General features: G+C 39.0%; 1 protein-coding gene across 6 annotated transcripts in view; it reads left to right on the top strand.

Moving 5' to 3' along the window:
- The window catches only part of agrn (agrin), a 241,681-nt gene that overhangs the window by 76,967 nt on the left and 143,416 nt on the right, over positions 1-21,298 (top strand). For 5 of the 6 annotated variants that reach the window (XM_018096015.2, XM_018096012.2, XM_018096014.2 and 2 more), the window contains exon 3: positions 562-582. The exons of the other annotated variant lie outside the window; for it this stretch is intronic. In XM_018096015.2, the coding sequence (XP_017951504.1) occupies positions 562-582 (21 nt within the window). The remainder of the gene's footprint in view (positions 1-561; positions 583-21,298) is intronic. 6 annotated transcript variants of the gene reach the window in all.

Raw genomic sequence — 21,298 nt, 5'->3', positions numbered from 1 at the left:
ATATGAGGCAGTTCTAGACACAGGCAGCATTCAGGTTGTTTACAGTATATGGATTGGGCATCAAACAGACACATATATTGCTGTTGCCTTGAGTGGGGCCTGCCAAAGGTTTGGAAGCCCCTACTGTATCACTGGGGAGAATATTAAGTTATATTATACCACCTAATTTCTATTGCTTGGATGAGACAAAGGGGGATATACATATTTTGCACCAGCACCTCATTAATACCAGCAACCAAGGCCAAGAACAAGGTTCTTTTACAGAAGTTATTCACACAATTTGGCACTTAATATATTTCCAAGTGCCAACATTTAAGCCCATAGCCTTTTTTGTAATGTAAAGAATATCATCCTTAGGGCAGAGACAAAGTAATATGAGCAGTGGAATTAAGCTCTTGCTTCTCATTCCCACCTTAATGACTTGCGTTCTGGCTTGTGCTCTCGAAACAGAATTATATATGATTGATATGATACTTATCTGTGTTCTTATTGTTTTGTGTCCTGCCTAACAACTAACTCCTCCTTTTGCCTTTCTCTTTCTATTTCCAATGCTTTCTGTAGAGCACAGGAGGCTTAGCGCTGGTAAGTAATGCCCTGTCACTTCACATTCTTCACCCTCCATTGAGTGCACAATGTTGCATTTAATCTGCTAGCTCATCTGTACTTATCTGATCTCCAGCCACCAAAGGCCACATCTGTATGTGAGAATAGAAAAGCACACCTGGTATGCTTGCTTTCTGGAGTCAGTCAGAGTATATAGTGCATAATTACAATCTAAAACCTTTCATGCCAAAATGACTGGAGGGCTCTGGCTAAAACCTTCTATGTCAATAACATGAAATTATACATATACGGGTATGTGACCAGTAATCCAGAATGCTCTGGACCTGGAGTTTTCCAGATAAAGGATCTTTCCCTAATTTGGATCTCCATAATTTGTCTGCTAAAAATAATTTAAATATTGAATAAACCCAATAGGACTGTTTTGCCTCCAATAAGGATTAATTATATCTTAGTTGGGATCAAGAACAAGGTACTGTTTTATTACTACAGAGAAAAAGGAAATCATTTTTAAAAATTAGAATTATTTGCTTATAATGGAGTCTATGGGAGATGACCTTTCCGTAATTCGGAACTTTCTGGATAATGGGTTTCTGGCTAAGGGAATCCCATACCTGTATATGCATAAACTATAGATACATAAGTAATAGCTTTTAATATGTATATTTTATTAAGAGCTTCTAGTGTGTATGTTCAGATGCTAGTGCCTTTATTATAACATGGCAATTTGCAAGGAATGCTGGGAAGCCTAGTCCAGGCTGGGGGGGCTTGCAGTGAGGTTTCTTTTAACTGCCCTTTGAAATGTTACAGTACAGTTTGTCTCTGGTTCCACTACTTCGCTAGTATTAGTGCTTTCTTGTATGGTTTGGTTTAGTTGTGTCCTATGCAAAATATAAACATTTTGTGGCTTATTACAGCTGCTTCAGCAGGAAAGTGCCTGGGGCTTCCTTATTCATTGACAGTACAGGTTCTGGGGGGAAGAACTTGGCCATAAAATGGTCCTGTGTGTTTTCTAACCCTAAGAATTTAATCAGGTCAAGCCCCTTATTGTTAAAGAAAAAACATTATCATTGAGCATAATTAAACTTGGTGGTAAGATTTTTTTATGCCCTCTCTAAAAAATGTTATTCTTATGTCACTTATTATACTGTAATACTTTAGAATACCTAAAGTTGATGGGTAAACTGTTTTATACTTATCATAAAAAGGCTGATTAGAAGCACTCATCCTGTGACTTCATGCCTTATGTCTTTTCCGTTCACCTCGTGCCTATGCATGTCAATTGTTGCACTGCAGGGGTCCCAGCACTGTGCACTTTCCCAGGGTTTGAGAATTTCGTTTGTAGGCCAATGCATATAGAATAATGTGAAAGACCTGAGCTTGCCCATAGTAGGATACATTATTCACAGTGTAACCAGTTGGACATCACAGCAAGCTGTTGTTAATAACATCAACTGCAGCAGCCCCTCTGATTATGGTAAGCTGGTCACGCACGGGTCAATCACTAGGTCTCCCACTGAGCAATAGATGGGCAATTCATTCACTCCATGTATAGCTTGTTTTCTCTTATATATACATTATCCTCATAAAAAAACAGTGTCGGACTAGGGTGCCAGGGACCCACCAAAAAACTTAAATTCCAAGCCCCTTCATAAAACTATCACTTTATTCTCTTAATTTCTTAATTGCTTCTACCCGCTATCATGTATTAATCTTTCTGTTTCTCCTCTTTCCTTGTGGGAATGGACATAGTATAGGCAAATGGTTGGGAAAGCAGGAGGGCCCACTTACATCTGCATCCAGTTGGAGTTTTCCTGGTACGCTGGTGGCTTACCTTTTTAGGTAAACAATCTATATAGAGTAGATATCAGAAGAACCCCCTAGTGACCACAAGAGGGAAATACATGTACCAAATATAGACTTCTGTGCTAATCAAAGTATATATTAAAGAAGTATTTATTTCAATCCATTAAAAATAGTAACAGCCCCATGTGGATAGCCTAACATATTTTCCCAGCACTTAATCAAATTTCCGATTCCATTCAATATTCAATAATTTTTAAGTTTGTCCATCTTGAGATCTGGGGAGCAGCTGTAGCTTTCCAAAGCATTTTAATGGTCCCATCCAATTTATGGACTCCACAGACTTCCCCCCCATCATTTGGCCCACAAACATGTTGCATAAATACTAAGCCTGATACATGGGAAAAGCAAATTTACATATGGGGCCAAATGAGCTATTATTGCACTGCTATTCTAAACCAATTCTGGAAGCACTGAACATACAATCAAATGCTAGTGTAACCTGTTTATGCTAAATCATTCTAGAATATGTCAATATTAATTTGTTCTAAAACAGATAGTACAGATAGATGTTCCTTATTTGCCCTCAGTCCAACAACAAACTCACTATCACATCTGTGAGCCATAGAAATATTACAATTTAGACAAACAATGGTACAGTTGGCTACATTAAATAAGCCCTATGCTGCCCTCTATTGGCTGCTGAGTAAACTCTTCTAACAATTTTCCTTTCACGTTATACCATCACACAGCCAAAACTTTCCTATAGCACATCTGCAATTGGTGTTTGTTTCTGGTTAGACCACTAGCATTATGCTACCTTGCGTTAGGGTGCTGTGTGTGTTCATTTTTTACCACAATAAAGTCCGACTTTGGTTTCTGATATGGCCCAGCAGGCACAAAACTGCATCCCCCTTAAATTCCTTCTGGCAGATACCAGTTTTTTCTGTAGAAAACTGTTGAATAAAGACCAGATGCAGTTACATTGCTGCTGTCAGATCCATAACTTTAAGCAAACAATGGAATTGGAAGGCCAAAGATATACATGAGGCCTTAAAGGAGACATATTGAATAAATGGAAAAAACCCTAATTCACTGGTACATTCTTAATTTTTACATGATATGTCTCCTTTAAATCTGTATTTCTGCCGCTGTTTTAAAGGAACACAGTTACTTATTTCAATCCCCTCTGTAGAACTTTTACATTCTAGATCCTGTTGTATTCATACAATAATTGGAAGCAGCCATATTTCTTCTCATTGCATTCTGTAGAGGCCTTAGTAGGATTAGATAATAAAAGTATGGTAAGACTGTGAATCAGTTACATGGTAGTTAATACTAATACAACTATGCAGACAGCAGGGTTCCATTAACGTTGCCCTACTATCCCCTACTATTTGTGGGCATGGAGGTTCTGGTACAAATATGATCTTTCTCCACATGTTTCCGGATATCCTCTATTTCCAGTGGGTTTAAGTATAGTCTGTGATGTGTCATCATGATAGTGAAGGAACCCTATTAACAGATTATACCAGGAATACTGCTTAAAGACAAAGTGTGTAAGAATCAAGAATGTGCAAGTGCATTATACTCCTCTAAATATAGAGAGAATGTGCTGAGAAACGTTGTGTGTTGGGCTAATTAAAGATTTCTCCAGCAGCTAAGCAGTTAGGGAACTGAAGTCTGTTTTTGTTTGTATGACTGTGATTCGCTATCCCTCTCCTACTGTGCTTTTGGTAGGGACCATTAGAACACACCCATCCCTCTTTTTAAACATTCACGGGGACCAGGGAGGATCTATAGCGTGCTCCAATAAAGTCTTTTGTTTTTTAAAGATAATTTTTGGCCAAAGTAAATCAAGCAGCCTATATTTTTCTATCTTGCCTACAAGATTGGAGAGGTTTTTAGTTATGTTCCTTTAATGGGCTCCTAATCGTGTATTTTTCACTGCTCATGCTATATCAGTAATAATTCTACCACACAATCAGAAACAGCAACTAATCCATAGGTGGGGATATCGGGAGAAGATCCGCTTGTTTGGCAACCTCGCCAACGAGTGGATCTTAGCGTGTATGGTCACCTTAAGACTGTATGCACAGCAGGCAATTCTCACCAAGACCAGCGCAAGAAACTTGACAATGAAGCAGTCCGCAATTGTAAATGCATCCAATCTGCAATAGTAAATGCATCCCAGATGCAAAGAGAAGGCCTAGTTATCTCACACCACAGGCGTCATGCACAAATGTTGTGTTTTTCTGTGTTAAAAGAAGCCGGCTACCTTTTCCTGAACAGTGTCCCCCTGTGATTCATTACACCCATATGTGTGTGCTATCATTTACCCAAGTGACTATTCTTTCATGCAAATGTGTCTCCATCTGATACATAATCTATCAGCCAGCAGCAACAGCAATCAAAGAATCGGCTGTTATATCAAGTTTCTGTTTGAAGAAAAATGTGAATATTTATGTGCATTTCTGTTTTGCTTTTTTAATGCTTCTTCCTACTGAGAGGGAAATTAGAATTAGCCTAGAAAATAAGCAACCAGCTCTGATTAATGAGTAAAATACAGTTGGGTGATGTGCTGTAATTATAGGGCCTTTGGCCGACCTAGAAATTCATAGGCCCATGCTTCCTCCAAGTGATCTAACTCATTGGCCCCTAGGCAGTTCTGTTGGTAATTTCTGCCATGTGCCTAGCCATATTGCATTGATATCCAACCAACTAATCGGGCAACCATGTAGAAATAATGCACTATGCGCCATACATGGCCATCTTTAGGTGGTATTGATAATCAAACAGACATTAGGGTTCCATTTACGCCTGCAGACACAGTGGGACAAGTTAAATTTTTTTGTGCAGTTGACAATTTTTTTCCCACAATGCACTGGGTTTACCCAGAATTCATACATCACTGCATTGCAATATTTGCTATCCAGCCACTGAATCAGACACAACTGTGCTGCGTCTGACACGTCTGCATCAAATATTTAAGTCTGCATCAGCTCCAGTGTTCACCTTCAAAAGTTGCCATTCTGGTGTGCAAATAATGTCTGTGCCCGATTCTTTAGGCATAAGTTTGCTACATCTTTTGACACAAGGTACTGAGGGGAATCTAGAGCTACCCTCACCCCCAGAGGTGTTAGGGTTCCAGGGATCGCACAGTGCCTAGTGGCAATAGAAGCAGCAGCGCTCAATTTGGAAATGGAAGGCAGGAAGAACTGAACAGGAAGAGCCAGTGAATGCAACTTTATGGAAATGCACAGAACGCATTTTGATGCAAGTTCTTTTACGGGATAAGTAAACCTTTAAAAAAGGTAAATGTAAAATTGAGTGCTTTTCTAAGAACTTATTTACTTTCATAGTTTCTTTTCCAAGATTTGAAGATATTAAAGGGGATCTGTCAATAAGAAATAATGTTTGGCAAGCAAAATAAACTTCATTTTCTCTATATAAATAATTTAAATCTTGTTTCCTTTACTCTTGGAATTCCCAATCACAGCAAGCATGCAGCTGCCATTTTGTTGGCAAATTTTATATCAGCCCAAAAATCTTGTGTATGCGTCAGAATGGGGGATCTGATGCCTATGCCCTTGCACTGGCTACACAATTAGATAGTGAGGAAGGAGGGGGGAAAGGGAGTGCTTAATGGAAAGTGAAAATAATTGTCTGACTTCCCCTCTATGCCTAAGGCATAGAGGAGGGACAGGCAATATGTGATTGACAACTGGGATTTTTAAATGCTTTTGTAATGGGTATGGATGTGTTAATTAAAGAGAATTTCATGTTTGATTTGAAAAAGGTTTTTATTTTACACCTTCTTATGACTTGGTGACAGGTCCTTTTTAAGGAGAATGTTTATTATTAATATGAATACATTTTGTTACAATGCCACCTGCTGGTCAGTTTTTGATCGCATAGTTGAGGAAGTTGTCAGGTGAAAGAAAGAGGGCTGGGCTGATGTTCTTCAGCTCAGCCCTCTTTCTTTCACCTGAAAATTTTCTTGACTAGATCTGAAAACTGAACTGCAGGTGGCGCTATTGTAACAAAACTCTTAGCTGTTCTGTCAGGCCTTACCAGGACTTAACAGCAGGGTGCAATACACATCCATGGTTTAAGCAGTGAAAAACTGCCAATATCATGAAAACTAAAAAAAAAAATAATAATAATTTAAATTGCAAAAGTGCTCTGAGTTACATGGCTGGGTATAGCTCCCCTTTAACATTAACATGCAAAATATAAGACTCTGTGTGTTGAAGGGACGTTGGGCCCATGTTTCCCTAAATGTAAATAGAATGTTCAGCTGCCACACATGGAAGATTTTCTGTAAGTAAAATGTATATATTCTCTAAGACTCACCATTTCTGAGCAAATACTGTATATCTTTGGAACACTCAGCAGGATAATAATGTAGTTATAGGATAATTATATCTGTCAGGCGAAGGGAATTACTTAGATCCTGACATTAGACACAATTTATTAGGTATTTTCCATTACAAAATAAATGGGAAATGTTCAAGTTTAACCCCACAGGTTCCCAGATTAGCCGAACAAAGGAGAACAACCTATCATTGTCAGAGAAATGCTGAAACTCTAGATGCCTTTAGGGGAAACTGCATGTTGTTACATTTCCAGATAAACATATTAGAGGTGTTTTGACATGCTGAGTGTATGAACTTGCAGATATGGTGTCACCATGCTCGGTTGGAATTGTTACAGAAGGGAAATGTTGCGGCACAAGTACAGGATGTTTTCTTCAAAGAACAGAGGAAAAATTAACTAGTTTTCTTCTTGAAGGAAAAAAATATACAGCAAATTACTGTATTCCCACGACTGTATTAATACAGAACAGATGGTGACTACCCAGTTAGCATTACAGTAATCATTCCTATTAAAGGTGGAAACAAAAGGTTCTGTCTAAATTTTTTTTAAAAAAAAAGATAATAAACCAAGTGTCTTGTGTTAATTATAAGCAAATCTAAACTGTTCTGTTGTATGGTTTCTGCATATTCATTAGATATATATATATATATATATATAATGTGTTTCATGTTAAAATCCCACCTTAAAGGAGAAGGAAAGGCTAATAAAGAGTTAATCTCAAGCTGCAGGCATTCCTTCAGTTGTCTCAATAGTGCCCTTAAGTCTCCCCATATTTCACCTGTTCAGATGATCAGAAGCCAAACAGGAAGAAAAAACCCAGAGCTGTGTAAAGAAAGTTCCCATAATGCCTCACTCCTGCACTGAGACCAAGTGTACATGCTCACATTCCTAAGGGGGGGGGGGTGAGTTCTTAGCATTCTTGAGGGAGGGGGGAGCAGGAGAGCAGAGAGCTGTGTGTCTCTGGCCCATGAATTACAGACACAACAAATCTTTTGACAGAAGTCAGTACAGCATTTCTGTGTGTACTTATGGCTGTATTTACATAGACCGTTCTGATAATGCTTACTTAGTTTTTTCCTTTCTTTCTCCTTTAAGACTGAGAAGCAAAGTAGCTTAAAAAAAGCTCATGATTTTACTCGTAGGCCTCTGAGGCTGCTCTTAGGAAGTATAGGTACTGGGGACTTTGCTGAATCAGAGCACTGCATGCAAAACGTACACACATATTTTTACAAACATGGCAGAGCTAGAGGTTTGCTGTTCTGTATTAGTAAACTATACAGGGCATAAGAATCTACAGGTTTGGGACCTGTTATCCAGAATGATCAGGACCTGTGGTTTTCCAAATTAGAGGTCTTTTATAATTTGGATCTCCATACGTTAAATCTGTTTTGCCAATCAATCCTATTGGGTTTATTAAATGTTTAAATGATTTCTTTTAGTTGGGATCAAGTACTACGTACTGTTTTGTTATTACATAGAAAAATTTAAATTTTATTTAAAAAGTCTTTGAAAGATAGCCTTCTTGTAATTCAGATCTTTCTAAATAATGGGTTTCCAGATAACATATCCTATACCTTTAGTTGATTAAAAGACCCACATAACCAACCTAACATGTCTACCGTGCATTGTAATATTGTTAAGAAACATATTCCTAAAATGCTAACATATTTACAGTTGTATACAATAGAAGGGTGTATACATAGAAAATGTAAATACTGACCAATACAGGAAATAACAAGGGACTTGCCTACCAGCATTTACAACCTTAGAGCAGGGATTGTATTCCTGGTGTTTGCGAGATTGTGCTTGTGTTAGTTAATAGTTGTATGCCTGTAGAAGCTGCTAAATAATATGCTGTTGGATGGATATTACAGGACGTGGGGCTGCCACAGAGTATCCTCTATAGGGTTGCCACCCACCCTATATTTAAAGGCCCAGCCAATAAATCATCAGCTATGGCCAGGGCCAGAATTATAAATTGAATTTATAATATGCAGCACCGGATTTGTTGTTCCAGGCGCCCCGAGGCCGTCCCCGTCGGTCGCCCCACAGAAGCATTTCATTTCAAATCCTAAAAAAATAAAGAAGAAACAAAAATAGTGCTTTGCACCCCCGATTATAGACTGTATCACCTTATTATAAAGGGCCTTTTGAAGTGATGCCGTTATCAAGAGCAGCTCTGCACATTACTTTGCTGTACTTATGGTTCCTTTGAGCTGCCTGCTAGCAGAGGAGACAATAGGTTAATGGTTTATTCATGGGCCTAAACTTGTAGGGAAGAGATACCAGGCATAATAACCCGCTTCTGCTCTCTCTATCCAAAGGACGGGGGCCCAGGGAAAAAGAACCTGTTGTCTATGACGTGTGCTCCCATTGTGGGATGCATTAAATATGAATGTGTTTTAGCATGGAAGATAATGGATAATGCCCACAGATATTTAAATAATACATTGTTAAAGGGCTTGGGTGTCATCTGACTGAAAAGCAAAATGCGCAATCAGGAGAGCTTGGGGTGCTATTCACAGAAATTGCCAACGTGGAGGGAATGGATTCATCAAAGAGAAGTATTTAGCATAGCTTTTAAAAAAAGCTTCATTCTGCAAATGTTTTAAAGGAACAGTAACACCAAAAAATGAAAGTGTATAAAAAGAATTAATATATTATATTCTATTTCTCTGCACTGGTAAAAGTTGTGTGTTTTCTTCATAAACACTACTGCAGTTTATATAAATACTCTGCTGTGTAGCCATGGGGGCAGCCATTTAAATTGAAAAAAGGAGAAAAGGCACAGGTTACTAAGCAGATAACAGATAAGTAGCAGATTCCCATTGTATTCTACACAGTTTATCTGGTATCTTCTTATGTAACCTGTGCCTTTTCTCCTTTTTTCAATTTAAATGGCTGCCCCCATGGCTACACAGCAGCTATTTCTATTAACTATAGTAGTCTTTCTGTAGCAAACACGCAACTTTTACCAGTGCAGGGCAACAGTACATTATATTTTAATTATTTTAAAACATTTTTATTTTTTAGTGTTACTGTTCCTTTAAAGTGCTTTTTGATTCTTGTCCATTAAAAGCAAATGCATCTTGGTCTCATTTTTGCTGTTGGACATCTTAATTTATTAAAATTTGCTTTATAGGCCATATATACTTTGTGCATGTTTTGTGGAGTGGCTGTGACACAGAAGCTGATAATTTGTGTGTTGGAAAACATTCCCATGCAGTAAGAATCCTCCTGTTTCTATTGCAGCACGCTTATAAAGATAATGTTGTCTGTGGGACAGGGAGTATTGGCTGTTGGCAGACATAAGTAGAAATCTATTTTGGTTTTGCATTTCTTTCATGGATATTACAAAGCGTTGGGAATTTTCCTTTGATCCAAATTTATCAAAGTCATGGCCCTTTGGCTGTTGTGAATCACACAATGGCTGATCTGCATGTGCACATGAGAGCAGGTGACATGAGGGGCATGGTAAGCAGGCTTACACTATATCACTCTGCTTACACACATCTCATGCCATTAGTAGTGCTCAAATAACATCTGTAGATAGGTAAAATGAAGTCAGCACTATACCAATCCAAGTAATTGCATGACATGAGGTGGTTGGTCATTATATCCAATGCCTTATTTAGGTTATTTACTAGTTGCTAAAAGTGATTAATGCCCTGGCAGCAATGTAGCCTCTGCCTTTACTTGGGCTTACTGACAATACATTTTTCATGACCACTACTAGCTGCCTTTTTCAGCAATACATTACAGCTATAGTGCTATAGCTGATCCATGTGACCCTTATAACATGCTAAGGTATAGACAAATCAAATGATAATATACCTTTTTTTCTAATCAGCATTTCCTTATTGTGGATGCATCAAATGCCAAATGTTAGCAGCTAATTTCACCCTATAAATAGACCTGGACCTCAGTGCACCAATACAGCGTATCTTTCTGCAATTTATCATGTAATGCCTCATCACACTTTGGCCTAGGCTGGAGATCCCCAGAGCTGATTTGGGCAGGTCTAAATTTCTCGCTCTGTGCAAAATGTATTCTAACTGATGCACTCACTATGTGCCTTTGGAGAGGGCATCCCACCATTAATCATATATTACTAACCCCAGCAGAACCCACAGTGGGAGAATTGCTCGGTCTTTGAAATGTGCAGATTGGGTCAGGGATAAAAGGCTGTGTAGGGTAAATATGTTATTATTTCTGTTATTATTTATCTTTTATGTGTCAAGACTAGTTTGCTGCAGCTATGACCAGAATATGAGGAGAGGGGGGCCCTGGTAGTGCAGGAATGCTGAACACCCCTGATGAATATAGTGCACTGAAAATGTTTAACAGCTGTTATATAATATAATAAGTCCTTTGTGCTGTGATGTGCATATTTGTCTGCATTTTATCTACATTGATTTCCACAGGAACCTGCTGATTCTGGGGGCCCAGTACAAATGTTATTTTTTTCTCCCCCTAACACCTGCCCCAGCAGTACCTGCAACGTCATGTAGGACACTGTGTGTAACCTCAGGTTAATAGAATGTGACATGTAGTATTTCTGTGCCAGTGTCATAAAAAACCCAATACCCCAGTGCCTCCTGTAAGAAATAAGGCTTTTCATGCAGGATGTTTACAAGAGGGGAGCTTGCATTGTAACATCTGGTAAATGAGCTTGGCTTATCGCAATAGGGAGTCTTGAGGTGTGGCACAGTGTAAATTGTATTGTATTTGGTTCATTTTTAATGATCTAATCTCCAAAGGTGCTAAACCACAACAAAAGGCTATTATGATTGAGCACGTCTGAACAATGCTACTAATGTCAGGTAACATGATTTACTTCCTCTCCTGCTGTACACAGATTAGCAATGTGTCACTTATTATATACGATGAAAGAATACGGGATAATATATTTATAGGCACTCCAGCTCTGTGGAAAGTACAATTTCTGTATCCCATAAAAATGTAAGCTCCTGTGCGCCAGGCTGCTGCTCCAGTCATACAATCTAGATGTAATTTATTTGGATCTGAATGTCAGTGTACAGTTGCATCTGCCTAAAATCCATGGAGATGATTGGAGCTGCAGTCGGCAGCTTGGCTGCTTGTATCAGAGGTAGAACTGCAACATTTTGCTGTCCTGCCAGCACTGTAATTAATTGAAATGGCTTGCTTAGTCTGAACAAGCCCACATAATTCTTACCGACAAGAAGGTAATTCTATCTTAAACTCTGGGTCCAGCTAAATAGGATGAAAGTCTAAAATGTGTATGTAAGGTTCCTACAGAGCACACACCTTTTCATATAAATGTATTTTTCCAATACATTATGGTGTAACAATGATTAAAACCATAATATCTGGGACCTCAGTGTCTAAATATCTGGGACCACCCCCCACCTTCCCAGAATGATAGCTGCTTTTACTTATTCAGCAATCAACTAATATGAGCATAAAAACCCATTGGCCAAGGACCACAATGGGCTGGGTATGGTGTTGATAGCTTAAGCTGCACAAAGACCATTGTGATGCAGTCCCACATTTCAGACTCTTTTAATTGATTATGCTCCATCAGTCAGATCATAATACAGTTTTGTTGTTAAGGTTTTTTTTATTGTTTATAGGGGACAATAACTAAAAAAATGCCTATTAATAAATACCACATAAATAACTGAATCCAGAAGGTTGGGTAATTGCTTTGTCATGGGTTCACTACGCTGAGACACATTTTTGATAATGCATATATCTGATTTTTAACCTGCTGCCAACCAACACCCAGCAACCTCCTGCAATAAAAAAGATCATTATTATTATTTTTGTTGAACTATTGTAATACCCTTGTTTCATATAAATTATTGGAAAGTGCTGCATAACTTGGTGGTACGACTAGATAGATAGACTGCTTGCCATTTTATACATGGGAAAGCAGCATTTAATAGCTCCTTGCATGCATATAAGGCATTAGCCACGAGGTGTCACTGTTGCACCAAGATGTTTGTTCAGGTGTTCACTGAAAAATATTTGTCAAAGGTGAATTTCAGCTTGTTCCAAGTGTGCAAAAAGGAATTCAGGACCATGCTGTGCAGCGGGAGGAATAGTTATCTTGCTGCATACTGCAGAAAAGGCTCAATTATTCCAAGCAGTGAGCTCCTCATCAGAAGCACCATTGGATCCCCAGTAAAATGTAGTTTTGCAATCATTGTTTAAATGTCCTCTTTGAGTCACGGAATGATTCGCTATATGTTAATGTTCTGATTAATCAGAGTACAGGTAATGCCTTTCATGGTTCCCTGTAGGTGGCTGAGAGTCATTTTCATGTTTCTACTGGCCTAATATTGTTTTATTTAGGAACAAACCCAAAGTGGTGTGTCTCTGGCACAGAAAGGGTTCTAAGTCTTGTAGTGCTATCTGGCAGTCTGAGCAGACTTCTGCTTCCCGCAGCTATCATTTTATTTTACTTTCCAGTTCATTTAAAACCATATTTTGTGTTTGAGGGATGCAGTAATCAAAACGATGTTTTGCAATATTGAACAATCCACAGTTGCTAACGCATCTGAAAGCCTAGAGCTTCTCACAGCTTGGTGGTCAAGATCCTGAGAGCGGCTCAGTTTTAGCTTTAAATATGTTTTTGGCTGTCATAAAATGCTTAGAAGAATGTTACAGTGCAATACTTATTGTCATGAGCCTAGAGGAATCCTATTGACTGCAGTTTAGTGTCTTTCTTTAGGGTAAAGGCACATGGAGAGATAGGTAAGGTTTTTTGTTCACGCTTTGTAACAACTCAAATTCACACTGAATAGGAAGAGAAATCTGCAGAATTTTGTCCCGTCCCTCAGATTGCCGGGTGCCTAAAAGCTACCTTTTACCCTTGTGCCCTTATTTGCACTGACTGTTATAGGATAATACAGCTCACTTTAGAGGGGGTGCACAGAAATAGGAATAAATCCTTATATAATATTAAATAAAAATGGGGTGTGAGCATCTTTTACATTTCCACTTGAAAGTAAACATGACCCCCTTGGAACAACAGCTCCACCTGCCATTCATTTTAGGTAGCCAGACAGAGAAGAAAATAAAGTTGGTGAGAAGTAGAAAGTCTTGTGATGTTGTTCTGCTTAGATCTGACTGAGAAACATTAGATCATTCTTTCCTGATCACTGACTTCATCACAAGATGTACTTCTTCTATCTACTATTTTTACTTTTTACTATTTTTCTGATAAACTGAAATGAGCAGTAGGTGGCGCTGTTTCAAATCCATTATATTCGCTGTGTAAAAACATCAAGAAAAAAAGTCAGTTGCAAAAGTACTATGAGCAATTATATATTCATTTGAGGTTTACATTTCATTTAATGCCAGTGCACACCATGTAAAATTGCACATGGTTATAAAGCTGCCTGATGATCTTAAGGAAATGTGTTGCCAAGTGTAAAATTCTGCCATAAAACAGGTGTTGGCTTTGAATAATCTCTGTTTACAGGTGGTGAATGCTGCTACACCACTTTTCACTCCAGCCAATCTTTGCAGCCTCAGTTTGTCCCTTCAGTGATTTATAGTGGAAAATGATGGCTTAATATTAGGAGCTAGTCTGGTGGAAGAAAATACTCACGTCTGTAGCTCTTTGTAAGGGATTATTTCTGTGATTGTGATGCATAGCATTGATCCACATGTCACAACCTCAACTGAGCTTTATAAATACACCATTAAGGCCCCATAGTGTAATTTCAGGGCACTACATTGTACACTGAGGTTCTGCATTCCAATTCACCTCAAATTCTGCTGCTTTACGCCATTAATCCCAGCATTTCATCTTATGTTCGTGGCATTTTTCAGCTATGGTTTAAAAAAGATGCTAAGGTCTACAAAGAAGCAGGGGCTTTATTAGTGGTGTGACCTCAACAATTCCAGATGCTTGATGCCAGTGTTATTAATAGGGGAAGATAGATCAAAATGTTGAAAGCTTGTATTTTTTTTTTCTAGAAATAACCACAGGCTTAATAAATGACACCTTTTGGATACCTGCTCCCACCTATAGGTGCACACTGTATTGCTGGTGCCCAAAGAACACCATTATTCTTATGACCAGAAATTATTTTTAGTTTCTGTTAGCTGGTTAAAGGAGTGTTGTAAACATTAACATTAATTTATTTTATATTTTATTGTTATTAATGAATTTTTGTAATCTCAAGGTCAGTTGTTTCTACATAGCAAATATTGGGTATAGAGCTGAGGATAAGTGGATGTATTGTTGTTTTTTAGGGTAGGGATTTAAGGGTTAGGAGTGGACAGTTTGATGGGACGGTTGCTGAGACGCATATTAGGGCTGTGACACACGGGTAGTTTAGTCGCCGCATGACAAATCTCCCTTGTTGCGGGCGGTAATCTCCCCGAAATGCCATCCCACTGGCTAAAATGTGAATCGCCGGTGGGATGGCATACACGGCACTGCGATTAGCCAAAGTTACAGAAGTTTCCTCTCAAGGCAACTTCCACGACTTCGGCAAATCGCGGACTAAACTCCCCGTGTGTCACAGTCCTTAGGGTGAAGACACACTTGCCACAGCTACTAAATACCAGAAAATACCCTGCCATAGACAGTACTGATAATTGCCTCTGCTAAAACACACCTAGAGACATTTATCAGTAAATGATTAGCATTGTCTGTTTATGTAGCTGTGACAAGTAGCTGCTACTAGTAGCTCCATGTGTCTTCACCATAAAGGTAGAATTCTGCTTACTGATATAAGATTTATACACACTCCTGAGGTTCCCTAGGACTCTTGCTTCCCTGGCACGCAGCATGTCAACAAAAATCCCACACCCACTCCTAGATATTCTGTGTCATATTTAGCACTGAGTGAAATTTTTAAAACCATTATTTCTTGGTACCCACACCCCCCCCCCCATATGCACTCCAAAATAGACTGTGTTATGTGCTCCGTCACTGCTATAATAATGGATCCTCCACTAACTGAGAAGAGCAGCATTTCCCTTTTATATCCTTGTTTTGCCCATTTTTGTCTCGCCCTGATCTGCACTCAGCAGGGGTATAGTTGGGTGCTCTTCCAAGTGTTAAATGGAAATAATTAGAATCCAAAGTGGGATCCCCCCCTCCCTCTCATTCGCATGCCATTATTGTCAACTAAATCGGCACAGCGGAAAGCTTTGAAGCAAGGGGACACAGCTACAAAGCGCTCAAACTGTGCTTTCTAAGATATGTATCAATTAGCCAGCAGCCCATCCAGCCCTGTTTGTGCAGGAGCTGAGACAACCAGTCTAAATCCGTGTATAAATATGTGTATAATATGAAGGTAGGGATTGAGAAGCCACTGCCTCACAGCTATGTCGGCGCGTGTGTGTGTGTAGGTTTCATTTGCAGTTTGGAAACATTGGCTGGCAAACACCAATTACTTCTCATCTCGTTAATTGGTATCTTTCCCCTCCTTGCAGGCTGCCATCGCTGCTCTCACAGTGGTACGGCTCCGGAGTCAGATATATTTATAGATAGCAAAGCCCCTCCTTCCTGCTCCTGCTCAGCTTCTGTTTTGCGCCTTTTTCTCTTTTCTCTGACACTTTATTTCTGTCACAGATTGTTTGAAATCCCTAGGGTGCTGTAACTCTGAGGAGGGCACACAGCTCCCTACTAAGGTAGAATTGGCTGGAGCTGAGGGGGTTAAAAAGCAACAGTGTATAACGAATGGGCTCCTTCATTAACCACCTCAAATGTAACCATATGGTGGAGCTACTAAATAGATAAGCTGAGCAGTGCCAGTCAGACAGGGCAAGGGCAGTTAGAGTAGGTGTAGAGCATAACCCCTTACAAACATTACCTTCAGATCCCTTTGCTTCATTGTTCTTGCTCTCTGTTTTCCCCAATTTTAGCGTTACAGGAACCAAGAATGTATTTGGCCTTTAATAACCAGGTAAAGGTTAAATAATAGGCTGGAAGATAATTAGCACCTAGATTGAACAGAAAGTGAGACAAAATTTAAACACAAAAAATAAAATCATCGTTTAAAAAAGGACAATTTAGAAAACAGTTGGTTAATGGTTCAGGTTTTCCTGCTAGAGTAATCATAATCCTTTAGGGTTGGGCAACCTGTAGCAATCCAGATGGCCACAGGTTGTCCTTTGCCTCTGTAAGGGTGAAGACACAGAGAGCTACTAGTAACAGCTACTTTTTCCCTGCTACTAAATGCCAGAAAATACCCTGCCATAGACAATGCTGAAAATCACCTCTGCTAAAACACATGTGGCCGCGACAAGTAGCTGCTACTAGTAGCTCTGTGTGTCTTCGCCACATTTCCATTCTGTCTCTGCAAAGATAACTTCGCAGCATGTCATTAGAGAAGTTCAGAATGCTTGGAAATATAAAGGCAAGTGGAAAGCAGGGCATTGTCGATAAATCTGCAATTGCCAAATCGGAGCACATCCTAAAGAATTAGCAGCTATTTGTAAAGATACCTTTGTGTCTGAAGTGCATTAAAAAATGTTTTTGTGAGAATTTTTAATGGGTTTGTGTTTTAGTGACCAATGATCCTGTATATCTTGGCTCCCAAGCAGCGAAGCATTAAAGAAAAAAGATGTGCTGAGATGTCATTGAAAGCTGCTGACTTTTTCAGCCTAATTGGGGCATTTGTCTACTCTCCTAAGAGCTGGGCAGGGAAGCACCAAACCCCATATGATGGCTTAATGCGTTTATACAGTGTGGTCCCCCTCCTCAATTCCCCACATATCAGCGTCTCTAATGTGTTTATATTCAGGCACTCTAGCAGCAGTGACAGCTGCCTCCAGCTCGCCGCACACTTTATTCCTTTACTGGGTAATTATTATTAATTTAGCTTTTTACAACCCTGGGAGATTTAAAGCTTTGGAAGAAAATGGCCCACCTCTGGATCTAGTTATAAAGGCAATAGGGGTATGGATTTTTTTTGCCATCTGGTCCTTGGAGAGGCAGCAAGAGATATTAGAGACTAATTAGACACCCAGCATCCCACTACTAACATGTAATAATGCAATGGATGGGGCTTGGCAGTTAGATTTTTTTCTGGGATATTTTTGTGTTGCTAGAAGGACAAGGCGTATACCAAGCTATGGCGGAGAAATGAGGCAAATCCAGGCCTGTAACAGGTCACCCTGTCAGACTCAATTTGCATAAATGCTAGGCAAGTTTGCCCATGGGCAAGCCATAGCAACCAATCAATTGAATTGAATAAATAATGAGGTTTATTGAGTCCAACGTTTCAGTTCCCAACTGGATCTTTCATCAGGGATACAATTGTAAATAGCCAGTAAGTTCTAGTTGGGAACTGAAACGTTGGACTCAGTAAAGCGCATGTTTTATTCAACCTTATTTTTTTTGTGTAAATCCCTGGGAGTGCTGTCCTTGCTTTTTGAATATGTCTACTATACCTTGGCACTGGCACCCAGGTAATATCTCATACTAATTGTGTGCTGCTTACTGGCTATATATATATATAATATAGCATACAGCAAATAAATTATACATCCATTTATAAGACGAAAGGATGTGGGAATTAGCCTGTGATTATTTCCATCAATGTGCCAAATGTAGCTGCGAGTTCTGCAGTTTATCGCTCATCAGGGTAGAACTGCACATTTGGATACTTTCATCAATTCTTTTAAATTTGTGTGTGATCAAGCATGAGATGTGGAGTCACTGTGTGTTACTTCAGTTGTCGCATCTCTTGCCTTAGATGAAAATTACATGACAAATTTTCATAGTCATCATGTCACAACAGTCTATTCTCTGTAAATACAGTTATTTAAAACATCATTCCTGCTTTATGTACTGTTAGCAGATTCCTCATTTTCAATTTCAACTGCTTCAAATGCAGCATTGTGCTTAAGTATGTATTATATATGTATTATATATTTGAGTTGTTCAGTGCTGCAAGGGCTATACATTGTGCAGCGCCTAAATTCTGCTAAATGCCATTAGTTAGAAAGTGAGCCATATAAGCTGCAACAATTGTATATATCTAAGACCTATGACCCTGATAAACCATAGGCTCACTGGAGCATTTAATGGGTTTTGCTGCACACTGAATGCTGAACGTATATCTCTGATGTACATGGCATGCTCATGGTCCACTGATCCAGACTTATATCCATGTACTATTGATATCCACCATTTGGGAATGGGTTATGCAGAAAAATCTTATCTTCTAATGCACCATATCTGCCATGGTTCATCATCACATAAGGAAGTGAAAGAGGAGTAACACCTGTTTAGCCTTCAGGTCATTTGGTCATATACCCATGAGGTTTTGCCTTTGTATGCCATGAGATTTCCTTCCTTCGTAAGATAAAATGTTCCCTGTGGAGTTAGAACTAGGCAAACATTCAAATGGAAACAGCATTGAAAATCAAGACAGCTTCTGTTACTTGTACTATATAAGGGTTGATGCTTTTATCTGTATATTACCACAGCCGGTGGTACTGAGTACAATAAGAACTGTCAGCTAAGCTTCCAACTGTTGTTGAACTTCATTCATGCTGGGAACAGTTGAAAGTTGTGTGGAACAACAGCAGCAGCAGCAGCAGCTGGAGAGTTGCACACTGGATGTGCCCTTGCAGTGTGTAGCAGCACCACTAGAGGGCACTCATGATGTACCAGTCTATGATTTTATAAAGGTTTCTGCTGCGATCTTGATTGCATTTAGAGAGAATCAGCTTTCTAAGATTTTCTCTTCTTGTAGTCACTTAATTTGCCTTTTTTTCTCCTTGCAAATCTTTTTTACTTCTTTCTGAGTAATCCTTGCTACCGGTATCTCCATAGCTACGAAAACCAGCAAACTGCTTCAGCATCCCCATCAGCAGCACCCATCCTCCACTAACACTTCATGGAGTTCTTTTTTTACTTGCACAACACTTAAAACAGCAATTTTAAAGGGAAAGTATCTTTAAAAAGCAAGCTGTAATTGTTTTGCCATGACACACTCTTTTCAATATAGTATATAAAGAGTATATTTAGAAAGCTGTGCAAAATGATTTACACAATGGTATAATAAACAGGGTATCCTAGGTGTGAATTAATGGTGTGCATCTCAATAATGAAGCATTGTCACAGTTTTGCATGTTTTTACTCCAGACTAATATTCACTATTATTTTTCACCAACTCAGACCTGTCCAAAAGAACATATTCAGTAGTTGTCTAAAAGGCTGCATGAATAATATGATGCTCAGTACTGTTTTTAAACAGCTTTTTCCATGGTAGCATCTGCTTTTATGCCAGGATTTTACACTCATTTACACATACACATCAATTAATTACACGGCTTCATAAATATAGGTACGTGAACTGTTTTTTGTTTTTTTTAAATTTTTTATAACTCTATAAATAAGCGCCAAAGACTTATTTTAAGCTTGGCCTCAAGAGATAGAAATCATCTTCATTTCTTAACGAGATTAAAGAGAGTCACACATGACCCAAGTAAATGCCCGTTTATTATATAGAGTCAGCATTGCCTTCTGTACATAATAGGCTACATAGTGGTCTGATGGATACGGTCCCACAGGAGAAAGGAAATGCCTCAATTTCATTAGTGAATGCTAGGAATTGTGGGACTAATGCAGACACTTACCACACACACAGCATTCAGCTAAATGGATTCCTGTTTTCTTTTATAAAGATTCCTTTATAGATTCTTGGTAGTCTGTTAGGCAGTACATTGTTATGAAGACATGCAAACATGACAACATACACGCTTCAATTCCCAATGCCTTCAGGTCACCCGAGCTAGATATGAGTGCTGGAAGATATAAGGGGTCATATATGAAACAGGCGCAGGCTAATTTTTTTTTTTTTTGCATTTTACTCTCTGCCCATGCTGGGAAGGCTACTCGGAAAAATGTCTTTGTTTGTGCCCTGCTTGAAACAATTTTTTGTGAGGGGGTCAGTCTGTCATGCATTCTGTCTGCACCAGATAGGGCTCTTTTCATTAATTAATATTACAAATGGTAACAGTCAGACAGAGATTGACTGCTGCTGTTCTCTGTTGAAGGGCTACCTATAGCAAACCCTCACTGGCCACAGGCCTAAGAGATATTTTTGTTTCAGTTGACATTTTTATATGATTTCACCCTGTTATTATAGTCCAGTTCCTAAACACATGGTATATGTATAATGTTGGACAACATCTAATGTCAGATGACACTTAGAACTTATTGAAAATGTATGCACCAAATTCTGACAAACTTAGCATTAATTATATCAAGTGTGTCTCTGTAAGAGCTGACCATGTGTATTTGGCATGACCAGTGGCCATGGTTCCTTGCCATGCTCTGTTCTCAAGGATTACTAGGCGTTGAAAGCTAGTGTTACTGCTCACACCAGACATGCCCTGTATTTTGATAAAGAACTTTAGTTATCAAGCACTGACTCTCCCGGGCACCAAAATTTCCCTCACACCTCTTTTCCCTTATCTATCAATTCTGGCACAAGTTATTACTGTCTGACAACTGATCAACAGCTCCTGTGTGACTCCAGTCTATGAGATTTGTTCCTGACTGCAAAGCTACTTTTTAAAACAGAATAGC

The sequence above is a fragment of the Xenopus tropicalis genome, chromosome 7 (assembly GCF_000004195.4).
Source record: "Xenopus tropicalis strain Nigerian chromosome 7, UCB_Xtro_10.0, whole genome shotgun sequence".
In the NCBI taxonomy this organism is placed as follows: Eukaryota; Metazoa; Chordata; class Amphibia; order Anura; family Pipidae; genus Xenopus; species Xenopus tropicalis.
This window is presented reverse-complemented; position numbering and strand designations above follow the sequence as displayed.